At 43.3% G+C, this 17794-nt stretch overlaps 1 protein-coding gene across 1 annotated transcript; it reads right to left on the reverse strand.

Moving 5' to 3' along the window:
• Positions 1-139: 139 nt before the first annotated feature.
• On the reverse strand, positions 140-17243 carry vwc2l (von Willebrand factor C domain containing 2 like). Its single transcript, XM_056580574.1, has 3 exons — positions 16807-17243; positions 5099-5228; positions 140-291 (listed from the first exon to the last, which is right to left on the reverse strand). Exons 1-3 carry the CDS (start codon positions 17188-17190, stop codon positions 140-142), a joined length of 666 nt encoding a protein of 221 aa, XP_056436549.1. The 5' UTR covers positions 17191-17243.
• Positions 17244-17794: the final 551 nt, after the last annotated feature.

Below are 17794 nucleotides of genomic sequence, written 5' to 3' on the forward strand. Positions count from 1 at the left end.
TCTCGGCTGCTCAGCAGTTTCAGCCTTTTGCTTGGGGAATTGTGCTCCTATGCTGTCAATCATCTCTTTTTTTGAAAATGGTGCAGTAGGTAGGTCCTTCGCCCGAGCTTCGCCTCTGTTGTCTCTGGTGGAGTAGTCTCTATGACAACGATTGGCCGTTGAGGCACTCCCGCCGCAAGCACTGCGCCGGCTTCCACCAGTCCCCGTTGTGGCATCGACAGATGGTGCAGTCGTCCACCTTCACTTCGATCCCTGCAGGGATGATCGTGGTTCCAGCAAAGCAGTTTGGACCTGTCCCATGGGGAAATAGGGAATGACGAGAGAGAGACGGAGGGAAACAGTGAGCGTGAGACAGGCATGTGTGAAACAAGGCATCAAAAAAAGGGAAGGAACGAGTGTCTCCTGGGAAGTTTCGCTATCTTTTTTTTTCTTCCTCGAAAGAGTGTAAAAGCTAATGCTGCGGGGAGCCGTGGGGAGTTAAGGGGGAAGGAGGGGGGGTCAAGGGAAACGCATGGATCTTTTCACGGGCGTGCACCGATGGGCTTGTTTTCGCAACACTAAAGCGTTTTTGTCAGTCTCCCCTTCTCCCTCGCCACCGAGCGCTTTGCATTCTAATGCATGCCGAATAGAAGGAGGCTGCCAGGCACCGGCCTGGCTGTTAGTGCAATGAGGCTGGAGTACAGAGGAGGGGAGAGGGAGAGAGCACGAGAGAGAGGGAGATAGAGGGAGAGGACGAGAGAGAGAGCATGAGAGAGAGAGGGCGAGAGAGAGGGAGAGAGAAAGAGAGCGAGGAAGAGGGATGGAGGGCAATAGAGCAAGAGCAAAGAAGAGAGACAGATACACCCAGATAGAGAAAAGTGGTTTTAATAGCTGAGGACAGTGTTAATCACTGCATGAAAAGGCTTCTAAAAGACATCCTGTTGCCCTGCCTCTCTGCGCATGCACACTCCATATCATACTCCACTTCTGAAATGTAATTAACTCATGTGAATCTTAAAGATCCATGATTAGATTGAAAAAATATGTTCTTATATTACTGTGCAATTTAGTCATTCGTGAGACTGGTTTATGCCTAATGACTTTCAGTGAATACCAACTGTCATGTCCTCATCATTTTTATCAATTGTATTTCCATGATTAAGCAGCTGGGAAGGGGATATACCAACTACAAAATCACCCCACTATATCATATTATCCTTTGAATATACTATTCAAAAACACACTTGCTATGAAACAAAATTCATCAGACGAACATTGAGAAGCAAACAAGTCTGAATACTTATAAATCCAATTAAAAGAAAGGGCAATATTTTACTAGACCATTTTTTTAATTTTTAAAAGGTAAAAAAAGTGTGTCTTTCCAAAACCAGTTGTTTGAAAAACAAAGAAATGGAGAGCCCTGGAAGTGATGCAGTTTGGTGTTCTGTTTTTATTTATCAGCCTTTATGATATATCCAGTCAACCATTACTGTAAAATGTTCCATCTTTGTAAGCAAGCAAGATCTTTCCGACCAGCTATTGAGCTTAGCAAGCAAACGATGTGGCACGTAAGACTAATTGGCGATTCTACGAGCTACATGAGGAGTCGGCACATACACAGATTTGAATATGTATCCCTGTTGTTGATATCGAGAGTTCCAATTATATCTGGCAGTTTAATTTTGTGGATGTCAAAAACACATACTTTTTTGCCAAATACTTTGCAGTTACTCTGTTTATGATTGTAGCATATATCATGCAATTGAAAAGCAATGCATGTAAGTACCTTATCTTGGGTATGTTATGGAACATCTACACGACAAACGAAAAACCTGTAATACTTTCGCCAATACTGAAACACCATTTTGATGGTCTTTTTTGGGCCTTATGGCTTTTTTTGGGCCACTATATTTCATTTGAAATGTCATCGACTTACCAGGATTTTTAACATTGTATTCATTTGCTAACTCCCGAGAGGTGGATCCTCATGGGCCGTCAGGCATTTGCCCTTGTTTTAATCATTCAACCGGTGCAAGCGGTCATTGAATTTGGATTGCTCCCTGAAGTCGAGCCTTCTAAGTCCAGCCAGCTCTAACGCTCGATGATAATAATGACGTTGACTAAACTCTCAAAGTTCTCATCAGGGTCATAGGCTTCATTCATTAACGTTCACATAATTACTGGACTGGATTTATTACTTTCCAGAGGGATTGCTCGCTGTCACTATGGCCGTTGAGACTATGACATGCGCAGAGATATCAGTACATTGCCGTCTTCCCAAGATTGTTTGTCCAGTTTGTCTACGGACACATAGATAAATCGGCACTATTTTCGGCGCCGTGATTAATTGTCTGTGATTATCTGTGATGCGTCAACAAAGGTGACCCTCCGCACAGACTACCCAACCAGAAGCAACTGATCATATATTTGTGTCTTTGTAGAAGAACTACAATGTAGAGTTGGGTTGTAACTCACACTCTGTTTGAATACTTAACTACTCGGAACAAATTGGAAGTCATTCCCCTCGCGTGAAAAGGAGCTAGGCTACTATAACTGTAAATGTAACAAAAGCAGCAAGCTCCCCTTCTGGTATCACAATGATGAATGCGGAATTAAACAACTCTTCTGAATCTGGGTAGAACAGGCGAACTCCAATTTATATTGGAGTTTGCATTATAGAGTAACCCTTTCAATGAAAAAACAACAACTAGGGTCAATGCAGCGTCAATTTGTGACGGGCAGCTCAGCCCTATCCCTGTTCTTGCTCTAGGATGTGGACTCAGGTTGAAGCTTTGCATGAAGAGCATGGCATTCAGGAAAACATTCAGCCGGGATATCTGCAGCCCCAGAGGACCTTCATTAAAGAGAGCACTGAAGGTCCTGCAAAGAGCTCTCTGAACAGAAAGGGCTTTTACTTTGCTTCATAGTGAACAATCCTGCTATTAATACCCCCTGTTATGGGGGGCTACATTCATCAACGATGAAAGCCATTAGATTCTGGCTTTAGAGGAGACATTGTGAGCGCTTGCCAGGTCCATGCTCTCATTGATGTGTCCCCGGACAGCTGGCACAGGTTACAGAGCAGAGCCGGGTGTCGGCGGCTGAGGGACAGGGCTGACCTGCCAATCACATATGGCAGTGGCTGCCATATGTGATTGTTTACAGCCAAATCGGTCTGGGACCTGGAGAACCACAAGGACATGCATCACAGCTGAAAGGGCACATTGACACCCCTCACAGGACAATGCCAGTCTCCAAATGGCATGTCAAAGATGCAGAGTTCAACAAGGTCATTATGATGAAACTTTGCAGAACATTTCAAAGTGAGTGCACCTGGAGTTGCCTCATTAGATATAAATTTGCCTGAAATGAAGTTGGTTCTTGTCATGATGAACGTGATGGAAGTGCAAGGCTGTAAATTTACCTGGCACACGCATTCAATCGTGCCCCTCGCTGCCGTGTGTCCGTAAAAAGCTGTCCAAGCTGTCAAAGTTAATAAGTTACCTGACTCAACCTTCCCCACATGACAGTCTGTCACAATGTCGTGCTGATGAACCCTCAGATGTGGGAGGCCTGACAGCTCTATAAATAATTCAACCCCCCCATCCACCCAAAAGACCCATCCATTTTTAGCCCAACTACGCATTCTCTGTTATCATAAGATTCAAGGGGGGTTGACATCATTTGAAACGTTTTAACTACCCCCCCAATGTATTCACATAATGAATGCTACACATGACTGCTGCAGTTCTCGTGGTCCCCGAGGTCTCTCTCGGTTCCGTCAAGATGGCTCGGTTAGCTTTGTCTGACGAGGCATGGAGGAGCTCCTCCAAGGGGTTCAGTGAGAGTAAACACCCCTTCAGAACCAGGAGCCTACCTGCTCCTCTCCAGGAACATGTTGGGTAAGGAGAGAAAGAGAAATACAACTCTGGAGGTCCTTGAATTGTCTTCCTGCAGACCGAGTCTAGTCACTCTGTCCTCGCCTGAGAGCGTGTGGAGAAAGCATGTACTGTACATCCACAGCCATCCACCTCAGAGCAGAGCAGCTAAGATATGCTCTGTTGGGGAGCCCTGGAGACAATAGGCCTTCCCCTGAAATGGCATTGCTGAAAGGGTGTCACCGTGTACTGTCGCACTGGATTAGCTCCTCACATCCAGATGCTTCTGGCGTGTGTGTGTGTGTGTGTGTGTGTGTGTGTGTGTGTGTGTGTGTGTGTGTGTGTGTGTGTGTGTGTGTGTGTGTGTGTGTGTGTGTGTGTGTGTGTGTGTGTGTGTGTGTGTGTGTGTGTGAGGGGAGGGGGGTGCAAGAAAACGTCCAGGAATGTGTGAGTGTCTGTGGTGACATGGATGGTTGCCATCTTCCTCAGTATGACCGCCCTGATTCCTGTTCTTCTATCCTCAAGACAGATAATATAGGTCAATGACTACTGTGAAGCATGAAGAACATAATCCACCTTCGACTCTACAGACAATGAAAAGCAACCGGTGTTGCATTATAATTGCGTCGGAATGAGACACAAGGAGGAACTCACTGCAGCATTGTTTGTGTGGCAACGTGGATTCTTTGTCTAGGTGATGTTACGCTCAGGCAATCATTCTACCATTCAGTACGTCCGCTTGGGGAGATCACGGATGATCAAGGACATCAGTAAGGAGGCTTCGGTCTCTTGAGTCCGTAAAGCTCTTTCCCTCCCACAGGATTTGTGGTGGCCGGGGACAAAGACTCCCGCCCATCTCTTCTAACCAGCCAATGAGCCATCGAAATCCTATAATTCTAATTTGAGGATTGGCTGTGTGTGGCAAGGGCGTAGGGGGCACTGGGAGATAGACAGTTCTCAGGGGGCCCATTAGAACCATACCACCATGGCCTCAATCAATGGGCCAATGTTTACCCTGCTTAGCGTGTCATTTATAATTAAAGCAAGTACTGCTCATTAGTGGCCGGCAGGCCCGAGGTAATGATTTTAATTCATAAAACATCAATTACATCCTCATCCTCCAAAGGCGCGGCCATGAAACAGCGCTACCTCTGATAAATGTGACACCGGTAGTTTAATGAAATGTTAATGACGTTTTGAGAATGTGCGTAACTGGTGGTTGCGGCGGAAAAGTCTCTTACCGTTTTTACAGATGGGGCAGCACTGCTCCGGCTCGTACACGGGGTTGACACACTCGGGCACGGCGCAGTCCGACACCACACAGTGAACCTCATTGTTTGGCTCACAGCGGCACCACTCGCAGGGCGAAGGCTGGGAGAGGGAGGGGAAAGGGAGCAGGAGGGGAGGACGGGGAAAGAGACCGCACATTAAGGTTAGGGATGAGTCGTCACTGGCGCTGTAACGCAGGTAATTTGACGGATAATGATTGTCGTCATCCTCGCTGGCCTGCGTGCCTTTTCTGTTCGGCACATCACAGCTCGGTTTGCGTCATCCTTGCTTGCCTGCGTGCCTTTTCTGTTCGGCACATCACAGATCGGTTGCTATCGACGTGGCTTCACTCATGCAAAGTATAGCTCTAGGCTTTGGTTCAAACTCCATGCAATGTGGTCAGCAACGCAGGGATAGTATACATTCCGCTGCAGTCTCAAACCACAGTGTTCTCTTGGCAGCGCTGCAAGAGGCTGATAGAAGATATATTTCCCACTGTGCTGGTGCATGTTATTCGGCTCTCATCAAAGAACCTTTAAAGGACGTTAACCTAAATGCTGAAAGATTGACATGCAGTTGAAAAATATATACACTGTTGTTCATAATCCATAATCTTTAAGTTATAATAGTGTCCACTGTGTAGGGCCAAAAATCGTAGGTTAAACTGATCATTTAGTCATTATCAAATGGACATATTGTGACACCAAGCCCGGTATCAGGTGATTAGGTCACACGTATGCCATGGCCAGCTGTAATATTCAAATGAATCTGTCTTGCAAGCACCGGCTACAAACAGAATCCATTAGTCAATTCTAAAGGATGTCGTTTGTTGTCTGTAAGTAGGCCTGTACAACTATGCTTTTGAAGTGTACATGGTTTTGTGATTTCATTATTTGATTATTTTCAATTCAGCATTCGTTACACAGAAGCACATTATAGGAAGACAGAGCACAGCGGATAAATGCGGGATTAATACTCAATGTACTGTTATCTGTTTACCCTAAAAGGAATAATGATGTCGGAGGTGGTATCTTATGGAATAACACTAGCCAAGATAATTGGTAAAGAGAAACCAAATCTACATTTGGACACATTGAGACTAAGCTGTTGCATGGCAGACTCAATACTGCCTGGTTTTGAACATTTGGAATACGCTGCATGGTTTTGAACATTTGGAATACGCTGCCTGTGTTCAGTGCGCTACCTCAGGTAGCGGGTGAAAGTTGTTTAGGGAGGTTTCTAGCTTTATTTACATCATTATTACAACATGCAAGCACAGGGGCAAACACATTGCCTGTAGGTCATGGAGAGAAACTTGAATTTAAGCCCTTCTAAGGCAATTGACATTTAAGTATGAAAAGAAAAAACAACCGAAAGCGCTGTTTAAATGGCTGCTTTACAAGAAAGTTAGCGGAAGGGCTTATGAGTCTCGAACACAGCCTGCTGGCAATGCAAAATGGCCCCTCATTCTGGTGGCTACATCTTCTCTCTAGCACCACAACAAACATTAGCTTGAAATACGTTGAAGCACAGCCCTCGACAATCCACTGCAGAAAACCTCCCTGCAGCACAGATGGACCAAAAGGTTATTCCCAAAGCAGAGCGATGCTTTTCTTTGTAATAAGGCCATGTCTGCCTTCTAATCAACTATAGTCTATGGATGCTGTTGTTCTATTGGTGTCCAATTGTATCTATGCAACCGTTTATCCCAATCAGTGTTAGTCTTAGTCCTATCACCTCACCAGTTAACAGAGCAAAGGGCTTTCTACCACATTGTTAGTCATCTCACAGGCCTCATGTATAACTTCATCTGTCAGGTGTTTGATGAAACATGCAGGAGATACAAAATCTTCAAATCTTCTAAAAAAACTATAAAAACTATAATAATATATCTTGGCCCAGTCCAACATTTCAAATATGCATTTCAGCATTTTTGGGGTTTTGGTGTGTGAAACCTTGGGTTATTTTCTTGCCATTTTCTTCCCCTATCTGAGGCGCTTAATGCTTTCATTTGAAATCGTGGGGTCTCATAATGTGTGACATTACAGGTTCTTCATTTCAAAGCCTCTTGGAAGAGAGGTACATTTGAGTACACTGGAATAAAACATTTTCCCTGATATCCCGTTGCGCGTGAGGCTCCATCAAGAGGGGGGAAAAGGGAGCCAGCAGGTTCATGAAAAACATGCCGGTGATTTAGTTATTGTGGGAAGATTTTTTTCAACACCTAACTAAATGTCTTGCTCCGAAAAAAGAATCACAGACGGAGATGAGCCCGCACGCTGGGACGACATCACAGGTCTTTCACTCACTACAATCAGATACAAAATCTTCTCTCTGTTTAACATTTCTGTTTTACATCCCTGCGGTAGACTTCCGCCCCGTCTCCCCCTCCCCCCCATTGTACCCTCCTCATCTCCTGGACACCGCTAGGCCAATTAAGCAAAGGCAAGATGGGCCTCTGCTCATGCATATGGAGAAGTCTGTAAACCCTACGTCCCGTTGACAGGCTCAGTGTGGGGGGGGCAGCGAGTGGGCCGATCCAGGGTCATTGGTGGAGCACGTTGGCTAAAGAGGCCAGCCCTCCTGCACACTGACAGGCGCTTTTAAACCCTGGAAAATAACTGCTGTAATTGTCAGATTTAAGGAGGTGGGTGGGGCCGGTGATTTGCAGTGGTAAGGATCTGTGTGTGCGAAAACAGAGGTAACATCTGAGCTGAACTTTTTGGCTGCATGAAAGCTTTACTGCAGTCAAGACAGGCATGGGGTTTCCTACATGATCATATCCTGTAATAATACATGCATGGCTTCATTTATTTATTTACAGCCACATATACATTTCAACATGTCTAAAGGATTACACCCATCAATTCATTCATCAAGCTTTACTTCTCATCATTTTAATGAATAACTATGCAATAAAAATGTATTAAAAACGCACCGCAACAATAATGTGTTTGCCTGCATGTATTTGCTTATACTGATGCAGTCAAGTGTGTAGCTGGTGTGTAATACTTATCAGACATATATCCTCCTTCCACATTTGAAAGATAAAGGTTTTACTTTGGTTATTTTATCTTTTGTTGAACAGTAGTTTGCTTCAATGATTAATTCTATGCACTTGCATGATTCTTGTCGTTTTTGGGTTGTTTCTTCATGGTTAGATGCACCAATTGTTAACGCTTTGGAAAAAAGTATCAGCTAAATAAGTGTGATGTCATCTCTTCGAACTAGTTTGCTTTATAAAAACATTCCATTGAAGAAAAAAATGCTATACTACATGCACACTATACTTGCTGTACAAAAAAATGACTTCATTCAGGTCTGAAAAATATGTAAAGAATCCAGGGCCTTATTCAAGGCAGCCTTTGCCAGTGTGTGACCACATGATTTTGTCCCTCCACTTAATATATGAATATGTTCATCTTTACAGTGCCAGGGTTAAAAATAACAGATACACAGGTCAACTTTCAATGAACCTTTTCTGGAATTTATGGAAACCCTTTCATGCATTCACTGGTGCCCAGGGCTATCCATTGCTTCTCTTTGTGTGTGTGGTCTAGCGTTAAGAGGATCATTCATGCCTCGGTCAGGGACTGTGAAAGAAGTGGGACTCGAGACCACGCTGTCGGCAGACATTTTGGGTCAGCTTTTGTCCCAACCCGGCCCGGCCCTGTGAGCTGGACACTCAAGCGCTGCCCTGCAAAGTGCTTCACTACTTTTCTTTTATCCTATCACTGTACTGAGTACTGTACTGAAGTACAGCCCTGACATCGTTTTGTCTATACTGGGACTTTGTAAGGCACAAACCTCATTCATTTGACTGCTCAAAGCATACTCTGCTGGTTATACTGGCAATAACTGGATCCCGAATCTGGGTGAACAGGGGGTATTACCTTTGTCTTTCTTTTGGTAATCATGGTGCTGCTGGGTCTATATATGGGATCTTTAGGTGCCCTGTAATGACACAAACGCTTTTAGAGAAAGTATGTAAAGGTTTCCAATCAACAATGCGTAGACTGCCCTCTGTAGAAACAAATCAATCTCTTCTGAAAGCTCCATCTAGCCGCTCCCAAAGGAGTTCACTTCAGTAGACGGGTCGTAATTCTGCTCTCACCTGAAGTTCTGCATAGTGGGACTGCTGCATGAGTTCAAGTCTCCGAACATTCAAAGTTGTGCTGAATAATGATAACTAAGTAGTTCTTATTTTGTTATTAGGTATAGATTATGAAGTTCTTCTGAATGTGTGGAATGTCAATGGGGAACTTTTAATAGGATATGAATACCGCATTCAACCTAGTTTGGGGTATGATTGTTCTTGATGGTTATTTTTCAAACCTAACAAGTAAGCAAATGTGAAATCCTAAAAAAACACGTAGGTTTAAATCTTGTTTTTGACCATATCGTCTTCTGTCCTTCTATTTTCTTCACATTTAAACACAGACGTTTCCTTTCAATCAAGACAGAAGGGGGAATAGAAGCAATCAAACATGAGGCCTGTTGGCCCTGACAAGCAAACCTCTGCATAGGGTAAGGCACAAGTCATCACACTGAGTGACATGTTGTGTGTGTGTGTGCCTGAACCTCTCCATGGGTTTCTCAATTGAACTGAACTGAACTGTATAGAATCCAACATTTTTCTCCCATCTTTTGGTGGTAAAATGTAATAACTGTTTGCGGCAGAAATTAAAATGGCTCTGTGTTAAAGGCCAATTCGCTCTGTGTAATAATTACATCAGCTCATTTCCTGGTCGGTGGTTTATGGGAGTTTCAGCAAAATGTAATTGGTTCTGCTTCTCTTTTTTTTGCAGTTGGGTTATTTTCAAAGGAATATGTGTGCACTGTTTGCTCTTAATAAATGAGTACTTTTTCAAGCTAGTTCATCATCAAACAGAAGCAAGAAGTGCAAGGCAGGAAAGTTGTTGAGTTCCATGTTACGTTTCTCTACCTCCTCATCATACAAATCCCTTTCATTCTCACTTGTTTGTAATAACGTCTTTGCAGAAGGGAGAACCAAACACACGCCAGATAAGACATCACTCCAAAGGAACCTGGTATGAACAGACCTTTAAGTGTACCCAGATACACAATTAGGGCTCTTCATGTGCTCTTGGTTTGTAACGATTTAGAATACAATCATCAACACAAACCTCAGTACATGTTTTCAATAGGACAATGGAAATGAAGCATCCTTTTGACCCTGCTCTGAACTGAAACACACACGCACTTGTTTTTTCTCTTTCTGTTTTAAATGCAAACTGCAATTTGTGTGATTATTGTTAACGAACCGTCCTCATATTTCATTGTCATGTTATTTTTCATTATACACATCTTACTAAAAAATATATATATATTCATAAAATCTGCTTGCATGACACGTATTATTGGCTGGTCACTGCCCCGGAACCATTCACACCCGAAGTTATTAATAGACTGAGTGATTCATTGTCAAATTTGTATTGAGTGGTGGCCGAATCTATGAGACATTACTAAATGAAGTACTCCTCACTCCACTAGACCCCTGTGCCTCCCACTGCCTGATATAGGGCTGGGCTGGGGATATGGCTTCCAGTATGAAAATCTCTCACTAAATAAAAATCGGGAAAGTTTCTCTGCGACAAGGACACTTGTAAGTGGACAAGTTAACACTGGTTAAGTACAGATTAGAGGAGTGGATTTCTCCTTGGCTTGTCGTTATGCATAATGCTTCTTCAGGATTAGATCCAGCACATTGGCGGCTCTGTATCCAGCTGCTATGTGTGAATGTTGATGAGCGCTGGCACGACAGCCCTCACTGCGCTCTCAAGTTCGAAGTGATTTTGGGCTTTCAGCATTTGTCGGGTACAATACCCCTGGATAGAGGTTGGTTGGGAATGCTTGGAGTGCTGCTAATGGATTAAAGATATTGCTATGTCAAAATATCGAAAAAAAGAACGGTTCCGTGAAAAGACACATGCTTCGTTTTTGCAGGTTTTCTGTGTGGAGAGGGCCCATCCCCCTACTCCCCACAGACAGACACACAAACACACACACACCCAACAACCCCCCCCCCCCCCCCCCCCCCACACTCACACACACACACACACGCACCTGCTACTGGCAAATTAAAATGCAAATTGGAAGTGTTGCGCAACGTGCCCTAGATGGTGACAGAGGAAATGCCACGCAGGCCTGCACCAAAAGGTTAACCTGTCGCCATCCCTTAATAGGGGCGCGCATCCCACACTCACCGACAGCCTTTGATTCCTTTGAACACTGTACGGCGCCCGGGCTTTTATTTCATCCAACAGACACGCACAACACACGCGCACACGCACACACACACACACACACACTCATACACACACTGGACACCTGGTCCTTAGCGTCATTGGAAAGATCATTATGGCCTCATGCGGCGACTAGCAGCTCGCCCGTCGTTACCAGCTAAGGTGATAAAAGGCCCTGAGAGGACTCGGAGCCAGGGAGAGGTCGTCTGTGAGCTCACCCCTTAATAAGTCTAAGGCCAGTCTTTTCACGTGTCTCCTGAAGAGCTGATTGTGAGGTTGGAGGAAAAAAGAAGAAATAATCTGTTTAAATCCAAATTAAAGGTTGTCAAAAAATCGTAAAGGAGAAGGCCTTCAGTCCCGTGGTCCGAAGGAAATCAAGCAAATGATTCAAAATCAAAATGATAAAGTATTTCCTTGTATTAACCACTCTAGGCTCTTATTATATATTTATTTAGCATGTGTGGAGAACTTCATGAAAACAAAGGTTTTTCTAGGTAATATTGATGTACTTTTCATCACAACATTCCCTCCTTCTTTCAATGTTGTTCAAAATTACAGTTGTTTGCTTTTCCAAGAACCGTTAAACAATGGTTTGTGCATCCGTTGGAAAGGAAGGACTCCTCGATCACACTGTCTGTGGAAAAGGTCCATATGATAGAGATCACGTAGAGAAGGATAGATATGCACTGGCAGGCTGAGGCCTGAGCAGGAAGATTCTGTTGGCTATCCTCTATATAGACGATGATAGATGACCGCAGTATTGTGTACAACCAATTCAATATCTTGTCATCGCTGTGTTACAAAACATTATTATAAACAGCTGAAGAGAAACTATGACTGTCTTAGTACTATCCATTTTCTATACCGTATACCCATACAACTGATTCTTGAAGTAAAATGATATGGGATTTCAAAAAGATAGTGTTGGGTGTATGGACGCATCTACAAAACACATATACATGCACACGCACGCAGACTAGAGTTAAAAATAGTCCCTCCGCGATTGTGAGAGGGTAAAACTCTGACCCTCAGACATTTGCATTTGAGTTCACTGCACTGGATATGGAGGCTACCACTGCAATTGAACATCTGACTAAATAGGCCCTAACACAGCAACCCAAAATTGATTGGTTTTTCAAAAAATGAATCTCTTCCAACTTTCGCTCAAGTCCATCGCCACGGGTTATCTTTGTTAAAGAAAAAATATTCTGAACACGGCTTGGTGGCATCTGCCTGCTGAGTTCAAAATGGGGCTTGGCTTTGTGTGGTTAAATGTGTCTCAGTGACAGGATGTGGTAATTGTGCACAGGTGAAAAAGAAAATTCTCTGCAATCGCCCACCGTGGATTTCTTTCTTTGCCTTCAAGTTAATATGAGTCGCACCATTCAGAATTGCCACCAAATTGCTAGCGCAGATGGCTGGTTCTCTCAAATTACTTTGTACGAGGCATACCACCTAGCAGTCGGCAGCGGGATGCACAGTCCTGATGATTTACCGATGATAAGCCTATGATAAGCCTATTCTAAACAAATTTAAACGGTCCCTTCAAGATTTAAATATGGTACCTGAACTTAACTCAAGTACACTTGTGATCGCAATGAGGCCAAGACATCTATGACGTTTATGTCCGAGCAATAAGAAGTAAGATCCATTTCTACTATTTGATTTCCCAAAAATCATGATTACTTCACAGTTTAAGTCATCTTTAAAGTTAAAATACCGAACATAGAAATGCAAAAGTAATTTCCCTGTTTGAAATCTTCTTGACTATTATTCATGCAAAGGAAGCACGTTTAACGCATCACTCTGGGCTGTAGTTAATACTGATGGGCATTTCTAACACTTTAATTAAATGATACATCCAGAAAATATAGCAATAGATTCATCAAAAAGTAGAATCAAGTTTGAGCTGCAGTCCATCCCAACAAAAATTCGAATTAGGAACCACTATGGGCCCTATTTTAACGGTCTGAAACGCAAGTGGGAAGCGCAAAGCGCAAGTGGGCGGTTCTACGGCGCTATCGCTATTTTACAGGCGGATAAATGACACTTGCGTCGCGGCGCAAGTGTCAAAAGGGTTGGTCTGAAGCAGCCTAATTACCCGTAGGTGTGGTTTGGGCGTAACGTCCAACAAACCAATGAGAGTGCCAGCTCCCATCCCCTTTAAGAGCCATGAGCGCATTTGAATCGGACGAGTTGATATTTTGACAGCGCGTCTGCAGTCTCCGATGAGACAGATGCACACAAATTTCAAACTGCAAATGGCTCAGTTTATTGCCAAATAATATGGCCTAATTCACACATGGAATAAGGGGTTTTCTTCCACAACTTCAGAAATACTGAGTCTTCAAATAAATTTCGCCAAAGAAAACGTATATGATATAACATATGATATGCGGTAACTGTGGTTCTATTTAATGATATACGCAATACATTATAAACATTGTTTCTTATCGGTATTGTATGCTATCCTAATATGCATGTGTCCCCGCGGTAATAGACATTGCCATTGATTGTATTATGCGTTGCGTGTTTAGTTTGCGTGTGTACAGAGCACACACGCGCGCCCGCATTCATTCATTCTTTTTAACACTCACTCGCGGTAAAACAATGTTTTTCACGATCAAATACTCATCAATCCTAAAAGTTATGGGCATGTAGGCCTACACGATGTCTGTGTCAAGAAAATATGTTTTTGCTGTACGGTGTTTGCAGATGCATTGATTTAAAAATACAACTTATTACCGCTGCATCAGCTGTTCTTTCCCAAATAATTTACCAAGAATGTGCGGCTAGGTAGATGAGAGAAGCTAAGTGTATGCACGAGGTGCACAAGCAATCCGTATGCATCGCATGCGCATGTATGCATCCGCCCTTAAAATAGCATCTGAACAACGCGCCACTGACTTTAAACCAGGTATTTCCTGGTCAGTAGCGCAATGGTATTCAGCAACGGCAAAATAGCGTTTGCGCCAGAACACGCCTCCTCCTTCCGCCGAACCGCCCCTTGGGGCGCATGATCAATCCCTAATTTACCGGCGAGTGGCGCTGGTGGGAAAAGAACGCTCTGCGCCAGTTGTAAACTAGCAACGACACATGCGCCAGTGACTAAGTCACTTGCGCCGGATGCAAGATAGGGCCCTATGTGTGCTCTTAACCCTTAAATGGAATAAAAAAATATTCCTAATTTATAACACTAAACCTATTTTACAGAATACATATGCTCAACAAATGCCTTAGAACACAACCCCTGATACGTTGTTAACCAAGATATGAATAATTGTTTCTCAAGCCCTAAAGTTAACTTCTGTGATGCCTTCTATGTTATGAGCCCAGTGTCGTGCTCAGTGACGAACCGCTCACTGTACCCATGGTTTGAACCAAGCATGGGAACCATATTTGATGTTATGAACCACAGATCTGGATTCATCTCCAAAGAATAGTGAGGTCTTCCTTTTATTATTTCAAATCAGAAATGCATTTCTGTTCACCTCTGCTATCTTTTCAAATGTATCTGCACTATTATTTGTATTTTTCAACTTCTTATACTTTCATTTTGACATGTGCCTTCTTTAAGTAATCTATGGGGGCTTCCAAGTGAAACATTTTTTTTTTTCTTTTTTTTTCTTTTTAATGAATGTTGTTTTAACGTTTTCAAAACAGGTTTCTGCCTTTGTAAAGAACTACAAAGGGCATTTGTTTGAAGGATGCTGAATAAATAAACCTAATGTTTGCTGAAATATCAAGATTTGACTTGTATTGTACGAGAAAATCCAAAGAAACGTAATTCAATTCTTAATCCCCATTGCAAAACCATATTAGGCGCCGTTAATCTTTATGCTGCATTAATTGCATTGTGGATCATACGGTTCCCAAATGGCCAAATGTTTCCTCTCTCTAACATTGAGGGTACAAAACCTGACAAATTATATAAATCAGGAGTGAATTGAACTCTATCAGAATAACAATAGTATGTAGACAGATAGCGGTTGGCAACAGGTCATCATTCATATGAGCGGGTTGTCCTTACCGATTTTCACACATGAACAATAAGACATGATTAAGCAGAGAGCTAGGGTGTATCCCGGTTATTGTGATGATTTGACACACTCTATTTCAATCATCCATTGCCCTGATCCATGTGTAATTAATGTATATGAGATGGCCAACTTCCGGGCAGCAGTGGTGGCAGCAGCAGCAGCAGCAGCAGCAGCAGCAGCAGCAGCAGCAGCAATTTAAAACATAGCCTGTACTTGTCAAGCATGTAGTGTCATTTGTAAACGGGCGATAACGCTGTGCCCTTTGACTGCTACCGTGACACTGTTTTGTCAGAAAGACAAAGAACTCGCCCTCTTCCGGTGTAGTGTGAGCTTGTTAATCGAGAAAGAATCTCATCATCATAGCTTTTGAATCGTGATGCCGTGTATGATTCAATATCAAAATAATGCATTTATCCGTTTAGGAGATGCTTTGCTCCAAAGTGATGTCCAGGGAATACAGAGAGGGAAACCAAGCGACAATAGTGTTTGTGTAGAGCAATTTGTGGCAGGAGTCTCGCTCAAAGATGCCCAGGGTTGAGGACATTGAGGGATCCAACCCAGAATCTTTTCTTTGGAAATCAAACACCAAAAGTATATCCTTATCCTGAAACAACTGTTGGGGAATTTTCATATTTTGAATACAGAAGTTTATTATCATTCCATAATATGTGTGTATGTGTGCGGCCTTTAGTTGGTTTTGGGTTGTTTCCACTGAATGACAAATACAACTGTATTACTCCTTTATAATATGATATAATGTCTTAGACGACAGCATTGCAATGAGGTGATACAAGTGGGTAGTGGGTGAACCCAAGACTTTACCAACTGTATAACTTCCTAGCGTGCATCCAGAAATGAAATATGGATATTGTTATGTGAATCGATGCAGTGTTGAAAAACTGAAAGTAGTCATTCTTGTAGTGCTTTATATTGTTACATTGATATTTAGCTCTCAGCCCAAGACATGAGCATGTTCTAACAAGCTCTTTTGGTCAACAGCCCCAACGGGCTATATATGATTAAATGTCAGTGCCTTTTCCAACGAGTATAGGTTTCAAACAGTAACCAGAAATTGTTGAAGTATTGTTCACCGCTGAGGAGGAAATTACATCATTGCACCTGAACTCAATGCCTCAATCTATTGATTTGCTAAGCAAAGCAAACAGATCCATATGTTTAACGTCTTGGACCCTAAAGATTATTGTAGTTAAAATATGAAGCATAGAGTAAAAATACATACAACACTCTCCATGGCTTTGATTGTAGTGTTTGAAGAGTCAGACTGGTCTGCAAGTACGTAGCCTATTGCTGCAGTACTATAAGATCGAAGTTATCCATATATCGACCACATCATATGTTCAAATGACGTCTTACCTTAAACTCCTCCAGGATCTTGTACGTTTTCGCGCGGTATTCACAAAAGTTCTTAATCTCCTTGCACTCGGGGCAGCAACCATTGTGTTCAACTTTGGTGCACTTTGGGTGTATCTTGGGACACTCCGGCTGGTCGCAGACGGGCCCGTCCCCTGTGCACACGCACGGACAGTTCGAGTGTCCGGGGAAGAACCGCTCCCCGAGTTTGTACACAAAGCCGCTGTCGTCCACACATCCTTTCCCTCGATAGTCATCGAAGAAGATGTTGTCGTTTGCGGTCCGCTCCGCGTCGTCAGCGGCATAATCCTCTGGGTTGACCGAGGCGGCAGAGCAGGCGTTCACAGCAAGCAACACGACGCAGAGGACTGCAGAGAGGGGGCCCATACTTCGCCGCGATATTTGCTATATGGCGCTTCGACAAGAGCATATGGCTGTCATTCTAGGCCCCTGTTGTCCGCGGTGGCGTCCTGAGCTCCATAGAGACGACTCTGCAATCAGGGGAAAGTCGAAAACAATGCATAGCATAATATACATCAGAGTACAACAAACATGCGATGTTTGTTGTATGGGGGTAGGGGGGGGGGGGGCGAACTATTTGATGTTATATCATTTAAAAAAAAAAAAGGTGCGTGTGTGCTTGTGCGCGCGCGTGCGTTCGTACTTGTATGTAGGGCTACGTGTAAGTGCGGACGCGGGCACGCATGTGTGCACGCGCGTGTGTGTGGACTACGGATCATGACACTGGGCAAGCAAATGACATCATTAGGTGCTGGAGAAAAGATGAACGCGACGGTGTGAAGCCGAAATAATGGCTTCTCCACTCACAACTCATGTGCATGGATTTAATTAAAATCTCGACATAGGCTGCATGAAACCAACAGGTATCCAACACAACATGAGCCTGTTGTGGTTATTCCCTTGCAAGTCTATGCCTCGTCATATGGGTAACACGCCCTTTTAACCAAATGCACATTTTTTTTAACCTGCA

This window comes from Gadus chalcogrammus, chromosome 20 (assembly GCF_026213295.1).
Source record: "Gadus chalcogrammus isolate NIFS_2021 chromosome 20, NIFS_Gcha_1.0, whole genome shotgun sequence".
In the NCBI taxonomy this organism is placed as follows: Eukaryota; Metazoa; Chordata; class Actinopteri; order Gadiformes; family Gadidae; genus Gadus; species Gadus chalcogrammus.